Genomic DNA, 23,958 nt, shown 5'->3' on the forward strand with positions numbered 1-23,958 from the left:
ATATTCCTGTGTGTCTTCAGTGTTCCTATTGATGTGAACTTTGTGAGAATCGGTATGACGCAAGTGTTCAAAAGTAGTTTCTATTTTTCTTTTAGAAAGTATTAATTGATTCATTGAAGTCCTCAAGACACTGTGAATGTGGGGACTTTCTTTTGTCTTACATACATCTTTTCTGGTTAGCATCCGAATTTCTTAAAAGTGTTCTTTGTATTTTTCCAAAGCACTTGGATTGGGCCAGGTGGTGCTCGAATGAATGAAAACGACTCAACAACGTCCTCTTAGGTTGCGTCACGGTTTATTCTTTTTCTCGGGGTCGCTTTCCCCCCTAAAAAAAAATCACGAGAACACGTCAGCTGAACAGTACAAGAGAAACGGTGTCTGCCACCAGGCCTCATTTCTTTTCCTCAATCGTACACATCAAATGAATGCAACAAAGTTCTGAAAGACATTTTGATCAACAAGAATCAAGATGTTCTTCTTTTTTTTTTTTCGCCGTGTTTGAGCATGCCAAATAAGGAATTTGCCTTCGGTACATCTCAGCCTCTGTTCAACATTGAGGTGACTGACACTTTCAGGACTTTCAGCAGATATGAAAATGACAGGAGACAAAATGCACAAAAATTCACATTGATTTAATTGCACAAGCACTCTTCCAGTATTGCATGTAAAAATGTGCCACCAAAAATAAAAGCCTATCATTTAAAAAAAACAACAACAGCAACTTGTTTGCGTTAAACCAGGCATGTCCAAAGTCCGAAATGAAAGCAAAGGGCTCGCGCGGCTCGACGTGTCCCCTTCGGCAGACGGACGTGGACCGCTTTGAAATGAGAGCAGCGGGCGGACGGACGGACGGACGTGGATTGTACGCTTTGAAATGAAAGGCTAAAGGCTCAGGGCTCGGTGCGCTCGACGTGTCCCCTACGCGTCAAAGCCGCTCGACGTTTTCTTTCCTGCCTATGTGACGGACGACGCGCGTCGGAGCTTGCGGGGCTACGGCCGTCACTTTCGCCTTCACGGCACTCACTCAACGCCAGCTCCTCGCTGCGTCCGTATCGTGGCATCCATCGTCCATCGCTCAAGAGACAACTTTTCTTTGGTGGACTGCGCGCTTTGGAGAGCATCGGAGATGCGGATCTTCTCAATGCGCGTTGCACTGGTGCTGCTGCTCCTCTCGCCATGGCGCCCCGTTAAGCCAGGTAAAAGTGCAGCAAGTTGTCTTTGGAGATGCGCTGCGCTGTCAACATTGCAAAGTTCTAGCGGCTGTATTGTGTCGGACTGGGACGAATCCTCTGGCTTGCCCCCTGTGCTTGTTTCAGAGACAGTCTGCACGTGCGATAAGGACAAGGCGTGCGTCTGCGAAGTGGGTGACACCGTCACCTTAGATAGCGCCGAAGGCACCAAACCGGTCACCTGGACGAAGAATGGCGCTGAGATCGTGAAAGACAGGGCTACGTATGCGGAGGGTGCGGGGGCCAAGCAGAAAGCAACAATGACTAACTTGGTCAAAGAGGACAGCGGGGTGTACACTGCAACATGGAAGTCAGGAAACGCGGACACAACTGCGTCTTTCACGGTGGCCGTTGCGCCAGGTAAGTAAGTTGCCATCCCTTTTGTGCCGCTGGTTGTTGGAACCTGCCTGTAAGCCAGTCACGCAGTTTGGCAGCTGCTCAAATAACCGTGCAAGTGGGGGCACCGCAGGACAATTGTGGGGATCAAGCCGGGCATTCTTTATTGTCCATTTGTTGCGTCCATGGCAAGTGTCGAGCAAAGAAAGCAGAAGCGGGATCATCTGCTGCCGCTAGTCACCTCCCAACATCTCACCTGGAGGAAATGGTCTCCAAAACTGTTTTGACTCGGACCGCTTGTGCGGCGTTTTTATTATCATTTGAAACAGGTCCCTCCCTCGCTGTCTTTATTAGACAAGGCTCTGGCGCCATCTTCAAGTGGTTGGGAGACAGTAATAAATAAAACCAAACACCCGGAAAACACGGGTGGAAATCGCGGCAACTGTGTGTAACTGTGCTTCCCAAAAAAGAATGAAATAAATAACTAACTGTGCTTTTGCCACCTCTCTTTTCTGGCAGTCATCTGCGACTCCAACAAGGTGTGCGATGTCACCAATGGACACAGCTTCAAATTACCTTCCGGCATCTCGTCAGGCACTGCCAAGTGGGCCAAACAAACAGTCGGCATCGACGACCAAAAGTTTGTAAACACCGCTGAGCGGTATGATCTGATCAGCCAGGCTGACTCGGCCGCTGCCGGGATGTACGTGGCCAGTAAGGACGGGTCCAATGACGAGGTGACGGCGTTCCTTGTCCAGGTTCACAGTGAGTTTGAAGTTGCAGGGCAGTCCCCCCTATCTGTGTCCCTTTCTGCGACCAGTCCTCTTTGTGCGTGCTAGCCAGCTAGCCGCCAGCCAATAATCTACATTTAGCATCTCGAGCAATCTCCAATTGTAGCGCAAAGTAGTTTTGCGTTGGATTTTTCCGAAAGCTGTTGAAAAGGGGGTGACATCTTGTAAGCCTGTAGATTGAATTTGTGGACAAATGCATGTTAAGAGCACGCCCCCTTTACAAAGGTCAAACTTGCAACAAGTTGTCTCAATCGCGCATCGCGCTGCCCCGTCACAGCAAGATTGCGCCCGTAAAGTGCTGCCGCATTTCCCTTTTCCCACAGACCCGGTCACAGTCAGCGTTGAACGTGTGGCTGAAAAGCAGGTGTCCCTCTCCTGCATTGCATCGGGGAGCTTCAAAGAACTCAAGTGGAAGAAGGGAGGAGCCCCTGTCACCGCCAGTGGCTCGAACTACAAACTCGGTCTGAACAACGCGCAGTTGATCATCCAGGGTGGCCCAGCCAAGGCGGGCGATTACACTTGCGTGGCCGTACAATTCGACGGCAGTGAGAAGGAGTCCCCAGCCTTGGACCTCAGCAGCGTTGGCGACGGCAACGTTCTCCTCTCCAACCCCAGTGGTGTCAAACCAGGCGGTGGCACTGGGGACACCAGTCAGTACTCTGTCCTCTCCCCCCCAGCGGGGTCACTCCAGTCTCTATTTGATATGCGCCCCAAGCTGACTGCTTTCTTCCTCTTTGCGTGTGACCCTCAAGGTCGGAGCGCTTCCGTGACCCCGTCCTACAGTAATGCTCTGCTGGTGCTGTGCGTCCTGCTTCAGCTCTACTGGATGGTCTAGCGCCCGCCGCAAGCCCATCCGGGTGAGTCAACCGTCCGTCCGTCCCGCGCTCACCCAGGTCCCTTCAAGCCGTCTTGCTTTTCAGCTGCTGCTGTCCGCCGCGTCCGTGGACAGAGAGAGCTCCACCGTGGCCAGCATTGGGAGGGAGGTCGGTCAGCACACAGCGAGCCTGGAACGCGCCGCCGCCATGGCAGGAGGAGGTGATGCTTGATTATTCATTCAAGGTTATTTGCTGGTGATGTTTTCTCGCCGCTTGATTTTTGTATTATGCTTGATTTATTCAAGGTTATTTGCATCGTGTTTCCTCCCTTTCAATTGGATTGTAATGGGCCGATAAATAAAGTTTTGATTGCATGACCGCGCGCGTGTGTGAGGGTACATGTGCAAGTCTCAAGTGAGTCTCAAGTCTTAAGCTTCAAGTCTCAAGTAAGTCCCAAGTCATTTTTTCCTTGGGCAAGTCAAGTCCTTAAATAGGTCAAGTCACATTATTGCAATTTTACCCGCAGAATCTGACCTTAGTAACATGAAAAGACAAGTAACCATCCTTGTCCGATGTGTCTAACCTGTTTAAAAAATAAGACAATCATTTGGATTTGCACTGTAATTACTGATATTCAGTAAAATACACCATGGAATCAAACAAAAGAAATTACCTCATACAACGATTGACAGCTCAATCCAAACAAATGAACGTCTGCCAACAGTGACACATTTTTACAAATATAAAAAAATAATCTGAAAAAAAATCTGAAAGAAGAAACACATTAAAGAGCATTAGAAACATTTTATGGTTTCCGGAGTGCCCGGAGAAAACCAGGAACTCCGCAACTCAGGTTGCTGGTTCAAATCCAACTCGAAGGACTTCATTTTTTCTCAGACTCCATACTGAACTATTCACCAGTTTGGGAGATTGTTACATTTGTCTGTGCATGTAGCCATACTTTAAATTACCCTTAGATAGCTCGTTTGGTCGCTGGTTCAAATCTGACTCGAAGGATTTCATCTTTTCTCAGACTGCTTACTGAGCAGTAATTGCATACTGCAATTACCCACCAGTTTGGGAGATTGTTGCATTTGTCTGTGCATGTAGCTATAGTCCAAATCAGGGGTGACCAAACTACTGGCCCGCGGTCCAGTTTTTAAAGTTAAAGTCCCAATGATCATCACACACACATCTGGGTGTGGTGAAATTTGTCCTCTGCATTTAACCCATCCCCGTGTGATTTCAATCCATACCCTGGGGGAGAGGGGAGCAGTGAGCAGCAGCGATGCCGCGCTCGGGAATCAGTTGGTGATCCAACCCCCCAATTCCAACCCTTAATGCTGAGTGCCAACCAGGGAGGCAATGGGTCCCATCTTCATAGTCTTTGGTATGACCCGGCCAGGGTTTGAACCCACAACCTTCCAGTCTCAGGGTAGACACTCTACCACTCGGCCACTGAGATAGTATATTATATATATTATTGGCCCGCAACATATTTTGAAAACATAATTGAATATGGCCCGCACAAGAAGCTTGAGCTCAACTCTGTTGCACTTCTCAGTAGCTAAAACGCCATCCGTACGCCAGAAATGAACTCAGTACAGTAGTGTTGCTATTTAACATAGTACCCGCCTTCCTGAACCCGACAGGCACATTACGGAGTGAAAATGGAGCGCGCCAAAAATGACGTTTACGGAAGTTAGGACCGTAGGCTTGTCCCACAGCGTCTTTTAGTGCGTGTTACTGATGAATGAAGAGGTAAACATGCTAAATAAAATGTAGTTGCGCTGCGAATCAGTAAACCAAAAATAAGAATATCTCTAAGAAATGATTGTGATTTTAGATTAATTTTAACGCTTGTCAATTAATCACTGACAGTCGAGTCGTTAATGTCGTTTCTCACTCAGTGAAAGTGTCGATGAGGGACTGGCGACCTGTATCGAAGGGCAAATCTCCAGTATCTGGTTCTGTTCACGACAGTATTTCCTTTTATTTATTTATTTTTCTTTACACATAAGATGAGGATTTCCACCAATAAACTGCAACAGCTCACAATATTCACCACCTTACTGACAGGAGGAGGGATTAGCACCATGTACTACTTGATGCAGAGTGAGTATAAAACTGTATTAGGAGCTGAAGCGGTTTAACGTTTTTCCGTTTGATTGTTTTTATTTTGTATTCTATACAGATAAGAAATCGTTGTGGTTCCTTTTTTTTTTAATGAAATAAAAATATTCCAATTCACAATTTATAAATGCAGAATTTTCATTGATTTATTTGATTGATTGGTTTTCACCGATTTGTTTTGAGTCTCTCGACATAAAAAAAAAAAAAAAAAAAATCAAAGGTGTCACTTCAGTTTTTTGGAAGTAATAAAAATGTGACAGTATTTTGTTTTAAAGGATGAACCAGATTTGTTTTTGTGTATCATATTAGAGAAATTTGCCGAGTCAGACTACCAGAAATTGCCTCTGCAGAAGTTGGAAGCGTGTACGGTCGCCATGGAGAGTTTGGGCGCTCCACCCTTAAAAATTCACAACATCCATCTGACTGACAAGCACAATCGAATAGACCACCAAACAGCACAGGTACTGTGTTTAGAAAGCCGCATGGTAATGATTTTTTTTATTTACATTGCATGCTCAACATAAGTGAGTGTATCCTTGTTGCCTTTTTAACCATTTCTCAGGAACTGTTCAAAATGTGGTGGTTAGACAATGTGCAAACTTTTGCCGGAAGTGGGAGTTCTGCCGTACGTTCAAACATATTGTGAGGGTTCATAATATACATATTGAGGGTTCAGACTGGCATCTTCCTCCACCATCGGTGCCAACACACCATCAGTTGACACCTCCGCCCCTCTTTTCACCTCAATGTCCAAAACATACAGCTGCAAATTTGATAATACGATTACAAAGTCGATCATCAAAGTGCACATATGGACACCCTTATTTTTTAACATTTCATTATGTACGATCCGATGAGCCCAGTCCAGTTACAGAACACGACTCGGGTTCTGATTTCCTCCCAATCATGCCCTTCTAGGTCTCACTGTCATTGCCCACATGAGCAGTGAAGTCACCCACCAAAGTCCATTTGAGGGATTATAAATTTGTGTTGAGGTCTGTATGTATTCATTAGAGATTCTATGGTTTTGCAGATAAAGATCCCTGTGACTGGGTCAAAAACTGGGGGCTATTTATATACATCATCCACCAGAGACCCAATCACCGACAGGTATGTACATTCTATTCCCTCAGTCAAAATACTTTTCTGCTCCAGAAAGGACCCACTGATTAATTAGAAAGTTGGAAAATTGCCGTTAAAGCAGCAGTAGCTTTAACAGCACTTTTAATGAATGTTTTTAAACTATTAGACCAGCAGCAATACAGTAATCCCTTGTTTATCGCGGATATTTGGTTCCAAAAACCAACCGCGATAAGTGAAATCCGCAAAGTACGGTCACCAAGAAGAAGTACTGGGCAGGCTAACCAGTGAGCGGAAAGATGCTAATTCGCGATCGTGTTAACACGCGAAAACGGACTTCTAAAGGAATGTAAACGAACATTTAGAGCAATACTACATTGTCCTAAAGGTTAGACACATGTTTCCTCAATTTAGATGTTTTATTTTGACTTTTAAATGTTTTTTTCATTTGGAAAAAAAATCCGCAATGTAGTGAAGCCGTGATAAACGAACCGCGAAGTAGCGAGGGATCACTGTATACCAATTTGGACTTGGTGTCATGATGTTGTATTTCTATTGTTGCAGTATACATATAGAGCCAAAATCATAAAACCCAATACCCCTCACGGACTAAACGTTGGCAAATATTTCAAAACTGTGTTTTTGTAGATGGAGTGTGAAGCTGGCAGTTTTGAGACTCAAAGAAGGGGAGACCATTGACCTAATGAATCCTCCGTTGGTGGCATCAGAATGGCAGCTAGAGGATACCGACTGATTGCAACTACTCTTCACAACTTCAAGATAGAATTAACCCCACACTAGTTGCAGAAAAGCTGTTTTACTTGATATTTCGAATTGATTTTACTTCCTTAAGTCAATATTTTGTCTCCAAGACAAAGTGGACAATGTTCTTCTACTTGTCATTTCGGAACAGATTTTGAAGCCCCCAGCAATGTTCAACTGACTCACCACAACTTCCTACTTTTTAAATCATGCACAGTACTTATAGAAACCACAGCTCGAAGGTTTGAACCATTAATATGAGAAATCAGTGTCTTATGTTTATGATGTTTCCACCCCACATTTATTTGTTATATGGTTTCACATTTTGCTGCTGTGGCGGCAGCGGGTGTGTCCAGACGTGTGTGAACTATCTGGTTATTCACTCATGTAAACTTTAAAGCGCAAATGTAAAGGACGATGGTGTTTATTAGCAAGACTCCCGCAACAAATGTCAACTCAGTTTGTTAAAGAGAATATTATTGTTTTGTTCTCAGGGTATCATATCTTCTTCACTCTCATGACAAAACTGTGACAATTTTGGCAAAAGTGTGAAAGATTATGCTTACTGCTCTGCCTGTGTGAAAGTTTGTACGAGATATTGCACATGCATACTTTATCAAGTGAGAAGACGGATTTCCTGTAACTGCACTTAAATATTGTATTTCCCATACTTAATGGAGAATTTTATTTCTGTTTTCTTTGCTATCGTTGCACCCTTCATCCTGGTTTCTTTTGCCTTGCATTCATAATTTAGTTGGTTTGATATCCAACCTAAAATACAAAATAAATAACAGTGACTAAGTGATAGAAGAGCTTGCATCACACCCACTTCGAATAATTGCTGACTGGTCAACATTATTGCACACACCAGGCACCAGTTTACACACACACATATACACACACACACAACATCTGTGTGCACATCTCCTGGAAGGAGGCCAGCACCCCTACTTTCAGATTCTCGATCTGCAGTCAGAATTGACTTGTGTGCTTCTTTGTGGTCTCTGGCCTTTAAGCCTTACATGGAAAGCAGCTTTGGTAAGTAATTAAGTGTGAATTTTCATACATAAATAATCAACCCAGGTTTTTATTCAAATAGAAATTGGATATAAAATGAACTGCCGTTTTTATACCATATGAAAGTTTGGAATCAAATGTTGGTCTGATTAAAACTTAGGCCATATACTGTTTTGAATTGCGTCAAATCTTTTTAGTTGTGTGTTTGTATAAATATGATCATAGGGTATAATTTCGGTGATGTTATTGTGTGCCTATCTCTTCAGGAGAGTAATACTCATATTGAGCAACACACTTTGAGGCAAAAGACAAATCGGCACTCTTTACAAATTATGTTTTACTATATGATATTTCCTCAGAGTATAATAAATGTAAGACAAAAAATCAAAATTGCAGCTGTTTCATTTCTGGAACAGTTTTTTAGGGAACGACAAACTCAAAGGCAATAAAAAACTATGAGTAAGAAAAAGGCTTTTTATATGATCGTCTGAATCTTCATTCAGTTTGCAATTCATTTGTGTAGCCAAGGCCTTGATAATTGATACAAATATGATAGAATGCATGTTATATAATTGATCAAATCTGCATCCGCTAACATTAACCTTACAGAAATCACAAAGCAACCTAACTTAATTGTGTTCCAACACAGTAAATGCATAAAATAAAATATCACACTTTGCCAGCAAAGTAACATGGCAATTTGTATTCCTTTTTAAATATATAATAAAATAAGGACATTTATTTAAAAAAATAGTTATAGTTTTGTGACTTTGTGTACATGTGTCTGTGTAGAAAATTATTTAAGGTTTTTTGCACTACTGGGAACAACATTGCCAAGGTTTGCTGTAAATAAATTGAATAAAATGACGCCTCTCTGCAATTGATCACAAACATGGCTTTTTACTCTTTTTTTTTTAAACCTCTGAGAATGAGTCATTTTTGCGAATAATAGTATTGCACACTGCATCTGTGAAAGTCAGGACATTTTACTGCAACACTCAGCAGTTTCTGTTCTCCCTTTTGGGGTGAGTAATAATAGCATAAATGTAATACACACATGTGTCCATATCGAGGCAAAAACTGAAATATTAAGACCGATTGGTCATTTAATAAGTATATATTCTTGCTTTCAGTTTCAAGTTTGCGTCAATGATTTTAAATTAGGCTTAACAGTGGTCTAACCACTTTGTGCGTTATGTGGCTCAACAAGTATTGTTGTGACACTTATCAGGAAAAGGGAGTAAGACACATTTTATTGATTAAAAATCTCAGTGGCCAATACACTAATATACTTTGCAAATATCTCTGTGCCTTAGGACAATTGCCAACCATGGACACGGTTGAAGACCAATATTCCCTCCTCATGGATCTCCTCAATATGAATGAGACATATGACCCAAGCTATGTTGTCAGCGAAAGTGTCAAACTCTGTAGGAAGTCAAATGTCAATGATTTTGGCTCCAAATTTAACCCGGCTTTCTGCTATGTCAATTTCTTTCTGAGTTACCTTGGTAATGGCCTCGTCCTCTACATCATTTACAAGTATGAGAAGCTCAACACGGTGACAAACATTTTCCTGCTCAATCTGGTTCTCTCCAACATCCTGTTTGCCACCAGTCTCCCATTTTGGGCAACTTATCATCTGTCTGAATGGATTTTTGGAAATATTTTATGTAAGTTAGTCAGCAGCGCCTACTTCATCGGTTTCTACAGCTCCATCCTGTTCCTCACGCTTATGACATTCGACCGATACCTTGCAGTGGTGCATGCGGTAGCAGCTGCTAGAAGCAGAAAGAGAAGCTATGCTTTTATATCCTCTGCAGTTGTTTGGTGTATCAGTGTTATGGCCAGTGTGAAAGAACTGATTTTTCAGAACGTGTGGAAGAGTCCTTTCAACGGGCTGGTGTGTGAGGAGTCAGGATACTCTGAAAGCACCATGGCATTGTGGCGTCTGGTCTCTTATTATCAACAATTTCTGGTGTTTTTCCTCCTCCCTCTGCTGATGGTGATCTACTGCTACATCAGCATCACTGTCCGTATCCTGTCCACTCGAATGAAGGAGAAATGTCGTGCCATCAAGCTTATATTCATCATCATCTTTACTTTCTTCCTTTGCTGGACCCCCTACAATGTCGTCATCCTACTTCGAGCCATCCAGAGCTCCAATCCGGATGTGGATTGCGCTGACTCAGACAAACTGGACTATGCGTTGTTTGTGACCCGCAATGTAGCCTACCTTTATTGTTGTATCAGTCCAGTGTTTTACACATTTGTGGGTAAAAAGTTTCAGAGCCACTTTAAAAGGCTGCTTGCTAAGAAAATCCCTTGTCTCAGGAGACACCTGAGTCTCAGCAGCCAGAGTACACGAAGCACATCACAGAAGACACCACATTCTGATTATGAGTACTAGAGAAACTACATGCTGTAAATAGAAATATGATGGAAACAATAAGCAATGAAGATTTCAGAAAAAAAATTAGAATTGCTGTTGTAGTTTCTCATAAAATATTTTTTTTAATGATCCAAAATTATTTCTGTATGACTTTTATACCATGTTAAACATTTCATTGTATTATAGTTCTTTCATTTCAATTGTCCTTAGCTGGACAATCTCATGTATACACGCCATAATGAAGCAAAATTAGACAATGGTTTTGGTTTTGTGTGTGTATGTGCGGGCGTGCATGTGTATTTCCCGTATAAAGTTTTGAATACTTACTGTCTTGGTTTCTGATGAAAATGAATACAAATTGCTGTACATATATTTTACTATTTTGATTTTTTTAGTCCATTGCGTATCAACAGAAAATTTTGTTTGCCAGTTATAGTAAATGTCACAATTGTATTGCTTTCCCTCAGAGCTATCTGCTTTTTGTATATGTTGAGCGGAACCAGAGATTCAAAGGAAATTGCGGTTTGCAAATTTCCGCTACTTCCAGGAAAGGGTGCCAATATCAGTAACACAGCCAGGACATTGAGTTTTCTATTTCTTTCCCTATTGTTTGTTTTAAATGGTTGTTTATCATTTGCTCTTTAATAAAAAAAACGAGTTCTCAATGGAAAATAAAATATTTCACGATTCTTTTTTTTTCCAGAAGATATTTGAACTTCATGTGGGTATGTTTACCCCCACCTTCCCCTAAAAAAAAAGTGTCATGTGATGTGTTTGGGTTCAATTCAATTTCAAGAAAGTTTGCATTTTTGGAATGGACTTAAAATACATTTCAATTGAGCCACACTATAGTGTGACTTTCCACTTGCACACACTGAGTACCTGTGTACTCAGTACGTCAGCGTGCACATCCTCTGTGAGTCCCGGGCCTTCCCACTTTCAAAGTCTTCTTCCGCACATGTAGACTTTAGTGCTTCTTTGTGGTCTCTCTCCAATATGCCTTATGAAGAAAACAGAACTGGTGAGTAAATGGGTGTGACTTTTCTAGTTCATTTATCAATTTTCTTATTTTTATAGTCACTGTTTTATTGCTTTTGTTTTTATGGAACTAAGGTTAACAGCACATTATACTGTTTTTAATGATAACAAATGTTTCATGTTGTCTGTCTGTTGAAATGTTAGGATATATGCCTTGATGCTTCTGTGCGCAATTCTCCTTAGAAGATACTCTAAGAATCAATATTGATATTGAGAAAAAACATTGACTCTATGATATTTCCTCATAATAAATTACACATACATCTTTTCTATTTCTCGAATGTAAGGGCAACGCAACAGTCGATACTGTACGTGTGACTACTAAATCATTTAATTAACCCTAACTCAAAAAAAGATGATTAAGAAAATAACTTTTTGATTGATTCAATCTATCTGGATATACATATATGTAGTTTGTAAATGCAAAGGTGATCATTAACATGGCTTTTCACTGTTATTGTAAAAAAAATCAAATCAAATAAAAACTACTGAACAAGTCAACAGTAGTATTGCACACCAGATGGGAGTCAGAACAGATTATTGTAACAGTCAGCAGTTTCTGTTCTCTCTTTTGAGTGAGTAACGGAAATATGACAAGACACTCTCCTCATAACGATTGTTGATGTCGAAAATGGTTTATGGGTGTTTCAATTACAAATTAGCTTAAGTTTGCCTTAGATGTGGTCTAATCGTTTAAATGGCTTTGTAATGTTGCTATGGTCTTTTGAGGTAAAGGGTTACATTTGTTTTGCATACATTTTCACACAAAAAAGTCAAAACGCGGACAAAAACTAATATACTTTGAAAATATTTCTGTGCCTCAGGACAATCGCTAACTATGGACATGGTTGACGACTGGGACATCTGGGACCTTCTCGAGAATGTGACCTACAACCCAGATGATGTTGTCAGTGAAAGTGTCAAACTCTGCAGGAAGTCAAATGTCAATGATTTTGGCTCCAAATTCAACCCGGCTTTCTGCTATGTCAATTTCTTCCTGAGTTACCTTGGTAATGGTCTCGTCCTCTACATCCTTTACAAGTATGAGAAGCTCAACTCAGTGACAAACATTTTCTTGCTCAATCTGGTTCTCTCCAACATCCTGTTTGCCACCAGTCTCCCATTTTGGGCAACTTATCATCTGTCTGAGTGGATTTTCGGAGATATTTTATGCAAGTTGGTCAGCAGCGCCTACTTCATCGGTTTCTACAGCTCCATCCTGTTTCTCACGCTCATGACATTCGACCGATACCTTGCAGTAGTTCATGCGGTGGCAGCTGCTAAGAGCAGAAAGAAGAGCTATGCTTTTATTTCTTCTGTAGTGGTTTGGTGCATCAGTATTATAGCCAGTGTGAAAGAACTGGTTTTCCAAAAGGTGTGGAAGAGTAATTCCAACGGGCTAGTGTGTGAGGAGTCAGGATACTCTGAAAGCACCATGGCATTGTGGCGTCTGGTCACTTATTATCAACAATTTCTGGTGTTCTTCCTCCTCCCTTTGTTCATGGTAAGCTACTGCTACATCAGCATCACTGTCCGCATCATGTCCACTCGAATGAGGGACAAATGTCGTGCCATTAAGCTTATATTCATCATCATCTTTACCTTCTTCCTCTGCTGGACCCCCTACAATGTCGTCATCCTGCTTCGAGCCATACAAAGCTCCAGTCCGAATGTCGATTGCGCTTACTCAGACAAGCTGGACTATGCGTTGTTTGCGACCCGCAATGTAGCCTACCTTTATTGTTGTATCAGTCCAGTGTTTTACACATTTGTGGGTAAAAAGTTTCAGAGCCACTTTAAAAGGCTGCTTGCTAAGAAAATCCCTTGTCTCAGGAGACACCTGAGTCTCACCAGCCAGAGTACACGAAGCACATCACAGAAGACACCACATTCTGATTATGAGAACTAGAGAAACCCATTCAACTACATGCTGTAACTAGAAATCTGAGGGAAATAATACATTTAAAGTTGCAAGTTAATGTTAAAACAAAATTATGAAACTGTTACCATGAAAAAGTATATTTTATTGATGGTGTTGAATTAGGATGTTGATGATGATGAAGTCTTTGTGATGCTGCACTTTCTGGATAAAGTACACTTTTTGTTGACGTCTTTTTTTTCACCTTCATAACTAGAAACTTTGGGACAGTTTCTCGTTAGCTAACACAATCATTTGGTGAATCACAGACTTATATGGAGAAATAGTTTGAATTCGTCATGGTCATATGTTGAAATGACGGGAGTCATTCTTATTCCCAAAAATGTTTTGATAGAAGTTTAAAAAAGTGACTCGTAGATATTGTACTTAAAATTAATTTAAGGATAATACTGAAGGAATCCGTGCATCAAAAAACATAAACGCACGAATAAAAGTTACTGTAAAACATTTATGAATCATGGGTAAACTATTAGGCATTAAATTAAAAAGGGCTGAGGCTTTATGTTGTTTTTATTTAGTTTGAAAATATACTATTTTACAAATCTGTATTACTGTAATAGTGTTGTTTTTGTTTTTTTCATCTCATGTGACATCCTTGTTAAAACTCACAAAACACAAAAGGTTTCTGGAGCACTTCAGAATGAATCTTTATCAAATAACATGATATATTATACTCACTAATGAATGTATTAATGTTTGAAGATTATTCCTGTTTTGTCAGGTTTGGCTATTTCTGACCAGCCAATCAGAGAACAGAACGAAAAAATGCTGATGTTATTGTGGGCCATCTAACTGTCCTTAGGTAAATTTGAAGTCTGATTCTGAATCTGGTTAAATAAACAAATCTATTACTCTACCTCTAGTATCAAGCTAATGATGCGTGCTTGTTATTCCCTCAGGGCAAACAGAGGACCCTTCTGTTCCCCCTCACCTCCTCCTTTTGATATTTTGGGGCCCTTTGAATTGCACGGCGTCTGGACCGTACCAAGTGTATCGATAAAACGGGGGGTCCGCTGTTTTATCTAGCAGTTGGACAGCTCCTGGCTGTGTGACCATGCACCTGGGGTTCGAGGCTCTTAAACACCATCTTTTTCTAGGTGCTCACTCACACCCGCCTTAATTTTTCAGAAAGGAGGTAAAAGAACGCGTTCTAAGACGCATAGCAAGGTCACTTGACTTCTATTTTTCAATCGATAGATAACAGCGACGTATTCGACTGTAAGGAAGACCCCGCAGGAGCTGGAAATCAGCAGCATCCCGCAGGGATTCGCTCCATTGTCTCTCGGTTGGGTTTGGATTTTTGGGTCTCCCTGTAAAAATGTCTCATGTGACCAAGTTGTTGTTACCAGTCCTGTGTAGCATCACCATCACCTGCAGAGCTGCGTCCTCAGTTAACCGTAAGTGAGCGCAAACAGACACACTGGTAGCAAAGCTAGCTAATTTGGTGGCTTATTATGAGTCGATGAAGTGACGATAAGAATTTGTGGCTAAACTGCCTGAAAACGATCATGTACCTAATTTTCAGTAATGCACTCACCGGGCAAACGTTATACGTATATGTACACTTACATAACGTTATAAGATTAAGTTCTGCGTCTATTTGCTGAATTGACGAAGATAAAGCTACAGTAAATCAGGTAATCACCATCCGTGCAGTTCTTCACCCCTGAACATCACAATAGAGGTGACGTAAATATAGATCAGAGATGACATGAATACAGATCTGTTGTTATTATTATTACTATTATTGTTATTATTATTATTTTGCCATATGTGCTTTTTTGCTTTGTCCCACACATAAATGGGCGATTCTTGTATTGTGCTGCTTGTGATTTGTCATAGGGTGTGTGTGTGTGTGTGTGTGTGCGTGCGCGTGCGTGTGCGTGTGTGCGTGTGTGTGTCTGTGTGTACGTGTGCGTGCGTGCGTGTATGTATGTACACTACCGTTCAAAGGTTTGGGGTCACAAAATTGTTTGGGTGACCCCAAACTTTTGAACGGTAGTGTATATATTTATTTAGATAATTATTTATAGATTATAGATATAATCTTCTGTGTAAACAATCTTATAATATATATGTATACTTATATTCATAGATTATAAATAATTTTATACAAATATAAAATATAATTTATAATATTTAATTCATAATATTTTATTATAATAATATTTACACTACCGTTCAAAGGTTTGGGGTCACCCAAACAATTTTGTGACCCCCTATATATAATTTTTTGTGTCCTTTTAGGAAGGTGTGAGGACAGTTTGGCCACACCTCTTCCATATAGCTCCTTCACCAGCTCATCAGTTTATGCTCGAGATTATGGGGCTGGTTATGCCAAGCTTAATCGGAAACAAGGTATGCAGATTGAAGTAGAAATGTTGTGACCATATCCAGTAGAATTTAAACTTGTGTAGTTCAAGATAATTTCATTGTATCACTCTGAATATTGGCTTATGTTTATTTGATAGAATACCTTTAGAGTTGTGGAGCAAAAATGACATCCATACTTGTAGCTAAATGCTACAAAAATCATTTTTCAAGTGTGTGTTATTCTTGGAAATGATGGCCATTGAACAGTTTACATTTTTCTATTTCTTCTGTGCCATTGCTTAACTTGTCCATCTGTGTGTAACTTACAAAACCAGGTGCTGGAGGCTGGTCGCCTTCGGACTCAGACCGTTACCGATGGTTACAGGTCGATTTGGGTGCCAGAAAACAGCTTGTTGCCATAGCAACTCAGGGCCGCTACAGTAGCTCCGACTGGACCAGCAAATATCAGCTACTTTATAGTGATACGCAGACAAACTGGAGGCCTTATTTACAGGATGGAAACATCTGGGTAGGGAAGATTCTTAGACTTTTGTGCCATCTGCACTTTTGGGTTTGACCACCAAATCCAAAAGTTCTTCTGTTTCTGTCTACATCCAGAACTTTGACGGCAATGTGAACAGCGATGGAGTGATTCGTTATCAGCTGCAGCATATCATCCTGGCCCGTTACGTCCGCTTTGTCCCATTGGACAAGAGCAAGGAGGGTCGCTTCGGACTCCGTCTGGAACTGTATGGCTGCTCATACTGTGAGGAGTATTCAAGTATTGTTCACCCTTCATTGGGATATAGGGTTAGTTTAGTTTAGGGTTGCCAACTCTTCTACTCACTTGCGGTCCCAACTTGGAAAGATGCACTTTAGGATGAAATTATATGTGCCCAGTAGGACGACCCAAATCAATTCATGCCAAAAAAGTACTGACTTTGGGACTCATTCCTTTATACGATATTTTTTTTTACTGTGATAGCCAGCCAAAGTCAACTGCCTACTGTTGGCCCAATAATGAACCCAATAATGTCTTCTAGGGGCTGATGTGATCGGTTTTGATGGCCATGGAATCCTGTCCTACCGCTTTAGGAGTAAAAAGATGAAGATTTTAAAGGATGTCATTGCTCTGAAGTTTAAAACCACAGCTCGAGATGGAGTGTTGCTCCACGGGGAGGGACAACAAGGAGACTATGTTTCTCTGGAGCTTCAAAGGGCGAGACTTCAGCTCAGTATGAATCTTGGTAGGTTTCCTAATATTAAGCGGACTGTAACAGCGCTGCCCCTGTTAAGGATTTCCTTTCCAGCTGCCAAAGTTTAACCGTCAACATTCTTGTGCTCTCAGGCAGTAACCAGTACGGCTCTATCCAAGGCCACACATCCGTGACCAGTGGGAGCTTACTTGACGACGACCACTGGCACTCAGTTGTCATAGAGCGATACCGAAGGAATGTCAACTTTACTCTGGATCACCATGTTCATCACTTCAGGACCAATGGAGAGTTTGCTCATCTCGACCTTGACTATGAGGTAAAGCACCACTGTGCTGTGTCCACCCTCAATGTTTCCCTAAAGTCGCAACAGACACATTTGAATAAATGCATTTTATGAATTGAAATGATAGCATTTGTTTTCCTTCCAGATTAGCTTCGGGGGTCTACCTCTATCAGCAAAGTCAAGCTCGCGAGGTCGAGAGAATTTTGTGGGCTGCATGGAGGGGATTACCTACAACGGCGACAACATTACGCACTTGGTCCGCAGGGGGAAAGTGGACACGTCCAGCTTTGTAAGACAATTCTCGCTTCTTAGCTGTGCTCATTCGGGTTTTGGAAAGCTGCGTGCTACTCCAGTGCATGACTGTATGTGTGTAGTCTGTATATTTAGTGTGCAACAAAAATAAAACTAAACTCCATACATAGATTCAGGAGTGTTGGCCAAGATAGTTTTGTGACAATAATTTCATGTTACTGCATTCATACTACTTTTCTTGTCTCTCTTTTCCACCCACCTTCCCCTTCTCCCCCACCATAGCGCAACTTAACGTTTTCCTGTGCTGAGTCCAACACCTTCCCTGTCTTCTTCAACTCCACATCCTTCCTGCTCCTGCCTGGTCAGACTGACAGTGACACACTGTCTGTCAGTCTGTCTTTCAGGACATGGAATCCAAATGGACTGCTGATGTTCACCGCACTAGCTGATGGCTGGGTGGAGGTGGGACTGACCGAGGGCAAGATTGTCGTATATATGAACGTGACACAAAAAAAGAACATGCATATTGACATTTCATCAGGTGAGCTTCACTCATTTGTCATTGGAGGTTCATGTTGCAATTGTCTACAAATTAGTTTATAAACATGAGGCATGTTTGTCGTGTTCAGGCTCCGGCCTGAATGATGGCCAGTGGCACAGTGTCCATCTGAATGCTTTGGAGAACTATGCAATGCTAACAGTAGATGGAGACGAGGCATCCACAGTCAGAACTGCCATTCCAGTACAGATCATGACGGGCGGAACATACTACTTCGGAGGTGACGAGACCAAATAGCTTTGGATGTTGAATTTGCAACTGACTTTGCTTTACTGAGGCCAAACTGGGACATGAATTCATCAAATTGAAAGTAATGAATTTTGACCCCCCCTTATTTATTGTTTTCAAGGTTACTTCCCACATACAACCACTCACACACATCAGCGCCCCTTCCAGGGCTGCATGCAGTTGATCCACATCGATGACCATCTAGCTGACCTCAAGGCCGTGGAACAAGGTCTCATTGGAACCTTTGAAAATGTCAGCCTGGATATGTGCGCCATCATTGACAGGTACACAACTGTTGAGCAATAGAATCGTTGTTTGGATTAGTTCGAGGCTGCTGTGTCTATTTCATTGCTCACCCACGTGCCTGTTGTGTCTTTTTAGGTGTGTCCCCAACCACTGTGAGCACGGATCCCGTTGTTCTCAAACATGGGATACATTCAGCTGCAACTGTAGTGGCACTGGATACGCTGGGGCGACTTGCCATACCTGTACGAGCACGCAAACACACACCTCATCACATTTAAAAAATAATTTTTTTGGGCTGATCAATTCTGTGCTGTTTGCCTCCCTTGCAGCCAAGTTCCAGCAGTCCTGTGAAGACTATAAGCACCAGAGTCGAGGCACTGGGAGTTACTGGATTGACCCTGATGGCAGTGGTCCTATAGAGCCTTTCAGAGTTATGTGTGACATGACAGGCAAGCAAAAAATTATTTGCCCGCTTCTGATCATTTCATATAATAAAAGCAATTTTAATACCAAATCAAGAATAAGACAGGACATGTAAATTCAAAGTGCAGTTTCGAAATTAGGATTTTATTTATTCTGACGGGACAAAATACAAAAATTCACAATGGCATTTGAGTCTGAACTTTGACTTGGCCACTCCCAAACTTTCATTTTCATATTTTTATTATACTATTATTTTTATTTTTATATTATATATTATTTATTTATATTGTTTATTTATTTGTTATGGTTTTTTTGGGGGGGGCATTCAGAGGTGGACTTGCTAGGATATTTTGGGTCTTTCTAACTTTCCTTATCTGTTTACTGTTCACTGACTAATGTGTGAATTTGTGATTTACAGAAGAAAAAGTTTGGACCGTAGTGAAGAACAACCTTGCACCTCAGACATCAGTCATGACTGCTAATCCAGAGGAGAAGGCAGTACTGCAGATCACTTACAATGTAACAGATCAGCAGGTACACGATAGTGACAGTATTTATGCTTAGCAAAGTGAAGTTCTTGGAATTTGTGAATAAACTACAATTGAAAATAAAACTGAACTGCTAGAGAGAATATAAAATCAAAGGCGTAAATTTCTTTTTGCATTTTCTTTTAGTTGTTTTCAGTCACCAGCAGTGCGGAAAAGTGCGAACAACATCTTGCCTATGCCTGTCGAATGTCCCGTCTACTCAACACTCCAGGTAAAGTATCATAACAAATATCATTCTGTATAATCAATTTCAAATAAAACATACATTATTATACTGTATAATGAACGTAATACAAAGGGCTTCAAACTATGTATTATCAGTTTAAAGACTTTGTTGCTTCTTCTTCAGAATCCTCAATAGATAATAATGCAATAATACACTACACGTACAGTATCTTTTATAAATGAAAGTATGATCTGATATTAGTAACAAAATATTTATTTTAACTTCCAGGCAGTGAACCGTTTACCTGGTGGTTAGGACGAGCCAATGAGAGACATTTCTATTGGGGAGGTTCGGGTCCAGGGATACAAAAGTGTGCATGTGGAATTGAGCACAACTGCACTAACCCCAAACACTTTTGCAATTGTGACGCCGATCAGCGCTCCTGGTGAGTGGTGGACAATCTTTCTTGTCTTTCTCTCCCAGTTACGTTTGTAATCTGGAGTCTGTGTGTTTTGTTTGTGTCCACAGGAAAGAAGATGCGGGCCTGTTGGTGTATAAGGACCACTTGCCAGTCCGGCAGGTTGTGGTTGGTGATACAGGCAGAGCTGGATCTGAGGCTAAGCTGACAGTGGGGCCGCTCAGATGTCAGGGGGACCGTGAGTTTCATACTCAGCAGAGAATTTAATGTGTTTATTTGAAATAGAATCACAACTGAACAATTGTGTCTGCTCTTACTGCCTTTAAAGGAAAATACTGGAATGCCGCGTCCTTCACAAGTCCAGCTTCCTTCCTCCACTTCTCTTCCATCAGAGGAGAAACCAGCACTGACATCTCTTTTTACTTTAAGACTTCCTCCAGCCATGGGGTCTTCCTTGACAACTCGGGAACGTCCGACTTCCTTCACGTTGAACTAAGAGGTACAGTATGTCCTTTAATGTGCAGACTCTGTTGAATGTTTGTTCTAGTTGAGCTCTTGCTGTTTTTATTTCCCCGATAGTCCTACATACTTGACGGCTAGTAGTTAGCATCTTTGCCTCTCAGTCAAACGGTTCCACATACTAGTCCAAAAACACTAATTTTAGGTGAATGGAATCACTTCTGTATATTCAGTCATATCGTCATATGTTCAGATCAACTGGGAAAGACTCAACAGCAGAACCAATTTTTTGCCTCTCCAATATCTGAAGTTGAAGATTGCTTAACCTGAGCTAAATGAATGAATAATGTCATCCTGGTGTTTCAGGAGCCTCCTGGGTGTCTTTCTCCTTCGATGTGGGCAGTGAGCGAATGGAGATTCTTGTGCACTCTGCGGTGCCTTTAAATGACGGCCAGTGGCATCGCGTGGAGGCCGAGAAGAACATCAAGGAGGCGGTGCTACAGCTTGATGGACAGCACCGAGAGATCAGACTCACAGCTCCACAGGGGCACACAAAACTGGAGTTCTACAGCGACCTTTACCTTGGTAAGAAAGAGCTGAGGTGTGAAAAAGTTAATGTCAAATCTCATTTGTTTGGTCTCTTCCCAGGTGCCTCAGGAGGTCAGAGGGGATTCCTGGGCTGCATGCGAGCTCTGACGATAAATGGATTGACCTATGACTTGGAGGAAAAGGCTAAGGTGACTTCAGGGGTTAATCCAGGCTGCCAGGGTCACTGCAGCAGCTACGGGATGCACTGCAAGAACGGAGGGAAGTGCGTGGAGCAGTACAACAGATACTCTTGTGACTGCTCGCTCACGGCATTTGATGGACCTTTCTGTACCGAGGGTAGGCCCCACACATGTCCTGCAGGTGACATCACATCAAGAAGTATCCAATTAACCCCTTCTCTTTCTTACTCTTGCCTGGATCTGCGGTAGACGTGGGCGCCTACTTTGAAACCGGAACCCTGGTGCGCTATGACTTCCTGCCAGAGGCAACCTACTTTGTGGTCCAGGAGGGAAAAAGCTTTTCGGACGTCGCCGTTCCTGTTGAGACCAACCTGACTCAGGAGGAGCTTAGTTTCAGCTTTAGCACTTCCGGTGCTCCAAGCATCCTGGTCTACATCAGTTCCAGGACACAGGACTACCTGGCTGTGGTGCTCAGGGTTAATGGTGAGCTTCTGAGTTCCATCCTCTGCATGCGCAAACATGGAATGTTGTAAAAATGTTGTTGCGATTTTGCAATCCTTTTGTTCCAATGAACGGTTTATCCATGCTTTTCCAGGAACGCTCCAGATCCGCTACAGATTAGGAGGGCTGAACGAACCTTTCACTATCGATATTCACCATCGTAACATGGCCAACGGGCAGCCTCACACTGTCAACATAAGCAGACACTTTCGGGAGATACGATTACAGGTATGATGAGCTTTTAGCTACAACACTGACATAACTGTCATATTTGTTGGGGGGGGTTGTTGGCCAAACACACATTTCTCCGTTTACTTTGCATATTTTCCAGGTGGACCATTACCCAGTGTCCACTCACATCTTACCCGAGGCCTCGGATACAGAATTCAACTTGATCAAAAGTTTGTTTCTTGGAAAGGTTTTTGGTAAGTGATTAGCACAATCCTAAGGTGTTTCCTTGCACTAGATCTTTTTTTGATGGGGCTCATTTGTGTTGTGCTTGCAGAAACAGGACAAATTGACCCCATCTTGATTGAGCGCTACAACACGCCAGGCTTTGTGGGCTGCCTGTCAAGGGTTCAACTGAACAGTGTGGCGCCACTTAAAGCCGCCCTGCGTTCTGGCCAGGCGGCACCCGTCAGCACCCACGGGATTCTGGTTCCGTCCAATTGTGGAGCCTCCCCACTGACCATCTCCCCCTTGGCAGCAAATGACCCCTGGCACGTCGAAACCGGTAGGGTAACATACCTGTGCAGGAAACACTAACAAGGACACACAGAATGCCAGATTCAACATTTCTGTGTTGACTTTGCTCGCAGGCGGAGCCGTTTTCCCTTTCAGTGAGGAATCATCAAGCAGTAATGGCGTCAATCGCAACTCTGCAGTCATTGGAGGTAAATATTAAAAGGCTAAAAAAAATTAGGTCCACAATGCAGTTTGCAAGACAAAATTTGCATTTTGTGTCGCAGATAGACGCACTGAACAGCAAAACTATGAAGAGCTACGTATGTATTTGGCAAGTTGCGTCATGGGGGTTATGACCTCTTCTCTCCCATTTGTTGTGCTCCCAGGGATCATCGCTATGGTCATCTTTGCAGTTTTGTGCATCATGGTGTTTGTCATCCGCCACATGTTCCAACACAAAGGCTCCTACCATACCAACGAGGCTAAGGGTGCCGAGTCGGCGGACTGTGCCGACGCGGCTATCATCGTCAACGACCCTGCCTTCACCGAAACCATCGACGAGAGCAAGAAGGAATGGTTCATCTGAGCCCCCCAGCCACCCACTCACCCACTCAGCAACCACAAGAAAATAGACTCAAGACCGTAGGATGTACTGTATGGTAGTTTTAAGCATAGCGAGAAATAGTGGAACTCGGACGGCTTGTTTGAAGGTGTTTGTATGAACACTTTATGGACAAAAGGACATCAGCACATTCTGTCAGATGGTAGAGCATGTGTGAGAATGGTGGGCAGTTTATTTTAATGATCAAAAGACAACTGTTGGACAGAGAATGGCATAAACGGACGTGTGAATGATGAGAAGTGTAGCTTAATTTATTCATATTTAAGTTCTATTTTATTTATTTGCCTTCTTGCAACAACAATTACAGAAAAATGGCAGCGGAGACATGTACAGAAAGCTGCTGCTTTGTGCCAACTAATATTACTGCACATCACTAGGTATGATAATTCGTCATAATCCTGTTTTATTTTATATGTAAGAATGAAATCTCAACACGCATGTATAAAAGAAAAGTGATGCTTTTTATTTTATTTTGTGCCTGCACAACTTCAAGTGTCTCTTAAATGAATAAACTGTACTGATTTTTTTTCATTTTTTGGCTGCCAAAACCAGGTGCGGGTATCACTCGAATCCCATCACTTAATTAACACTTTAATTTAATATAACAGGAAAAATGTAGTAAAACTCAAGGTTAGTGAATTAAATTAGTTGAATTAGTTTAGCCATTGAAAACAGCTGCATTCCAATGGACTGGACTTTTAAAGGTAAATTCCATTTAAAACCCTTTTACTTTTCATGTCTGGTTAAGAATGTTGCTTTCATTACACACACACTGACAT

The 23,958-nt window shown here is 42.0% G+C and overlaps 5 protein-coding genes across 10 annotated transcripts; all 5 read left to right on the forward strand.

The window, feature by feature from the left end:
* The first annotated feature begins 652 nt into the window (after positions 1-652).
* Positions 653-5,751, forward strand: LOC133166031 (hemicentin-1-like). 4 transcript variants are annotated; one of them, XM_061296011.1, is made up of 7 exons: positions 653-1,196; positions 1,317-1,589; positions 2,085-2,330; positions 2,680-3,006; positions 3,109-3,213; positions 3,261-3,391; positions 5,614-5,751. In XM_061296011.1, exons 1-5 carry the CDS (start codon positions 1,127-1,129, stop codon positions 3,189-3,191), a joined length of 999 nt encoding a protein of 332 aa, XP_061151995.1. In that variant the 5' UTR covers positions 653-1,126; the 3' UTR covers positions 3,192-3,213; positions 3,261-3,391; positions 5,614-5,751. The 4 variants fall into 4 exon arrangements, with proteins under 4 accessions (XP_061151995.1, XP_061151996.1, XP_061151993.1 ...); XM_061296012.1 differs by having other exon boundaries at positions 3,277-3,391; XM_061296009.1 differs by lacking the exon at positions 5,614-5,751 and adding an exon at positions 3,477-3,553.
* On the forward strand, positions 5,193-7,138 carry LOC133165824 (cytochrome c oxidase assembly factor 1 homolog). Its single transcript, XM_061295720.1, has 4 exons — positions 5,193-5,286; positions 5,614-5,765; positions 6,338-6,414; positions 7,033-7,138. The coding sequence occupies exons 1-4, from the start codon at positions 5,193-5,195 to the stop codon at positions 7,136-7,138; spliced, it is 429 nt and encodes a 142-aa protein (XP_061151704.1).
* On the forward strand, positions 7,135-11,244 carry LOC133166029 (C-C chemokine receptor type 3-like). Its single transcript, XM_061296007.1, has 2 exons — positions 7,135-8,184; positions 9,480-11,244. The coding sequence occupies exons 1-2, from the start codon at positions 8,169-8,171 to the stop codon at positions 10,571-10,573; spliced, it is 1,110 nt and encodes a 369-aa protein (XP_061151991.1). The 5' UTR covers positions 7,135-8,168; the 3' UTR covers positions 10,574-11,244.
* A 173-nt stretch (positions 11,245-11,417) lies between these two features.
* Positions 11,418-13,701, forward strand: LOC133166030 (C-C chemokine receptor type 4-like). Its single transcript, XM_061296008.1, has 2 exons — positions 11,418-11,576; positions 12,418-13,701. Exons 1-2 carry the CDS (start codon positions 11,552-11,554, stop codon positions 13,500-13,502), a joined length of 1,110 nt encoding a protein of 369 aa, XP_061151992.1. The 5' UTR covers positions 11,418-11,551; the 3' UTR covers positions 13,503-13,701.
* A 138-nt stretch (positions 13,702-13,839) lies between these two features.
* Positions 13,840-23,710, forward strand: cntnap2b (contactin associated protein 2b). Of its 3 annotated transcripts, XM_061296003.1 has the most exons (27): positions 13,840-14,334; positions 14,432-14,629; positions 14,730-14,929; positions 15,780-15,890; positions 16,181-16,374; positions 16,464-16,611; positions 16,889-17,092; positions 17,194-17,378; positions 17,491-17,634; positions 17,880-18,138; positions 18,227-18,376; positions 18,506-18,668; positions 18,766-18,872; positions 18,960-19,079; positions 19,472-19,587; positions 19,728-19,812; positions 20,056-20,212; positions 20,296-20,423; positions 20,514-20,684; positions 21,011-21,229; positions 21,293-21,529; positions 21,622-21,855; positions 21,968-22,101; positions 22,205-22,298; positions 22,379-22,606; positions 22,692-22,766; positions 22,944-23,710. In XM_061296003.1, exons 3-27 carry the CDS (start codon positions 14,851-14,853, stop codon positions 23,141-23,143), a joined length of 3,942 nt encoding a protein of 1,313 aa, XP_061151987.1. In that variant the 5' UTR covers positions 13,840-14,334; positions 14,432-14,629; positions 14,730-14,850; the 3' UTR covers positions 23,144-23,710. The 3 variants fall into 3 exon arrangements, with proteins under 3 accessions (XP_061151987.1, XP_061151985.1, XP_061151986.1); XM_061296001.1 differs by having other exon boundaries at positions 21,011-21,529; XM_061296002.1 differs by having other exon boundaries at positions 14,432-14,929; positions 21,011-21,529.
* The last annotated feature ends 248 nt before the right edge of the window (positions 23,711-23,958 follow it).

The sequence above is a fragment of the Syngnathus typhle genome, linkage group LG13 (assembly GCF_033458585.1).
Source record: "Syngnathus typhle isolate RoL2023-S1 ecotype Sweden linkage group LG13, RoL_Styp_1.0, whole genome shotgun sequence".
In the NCBI taxonomy this organism is placed as follows: domain Eukaryota; kingdom Metazoa; phylum Chordata; class Actinopteri; order Syngnathiformes; family Syngnathidae; genus Syngnathus; species Syngnathus typhle.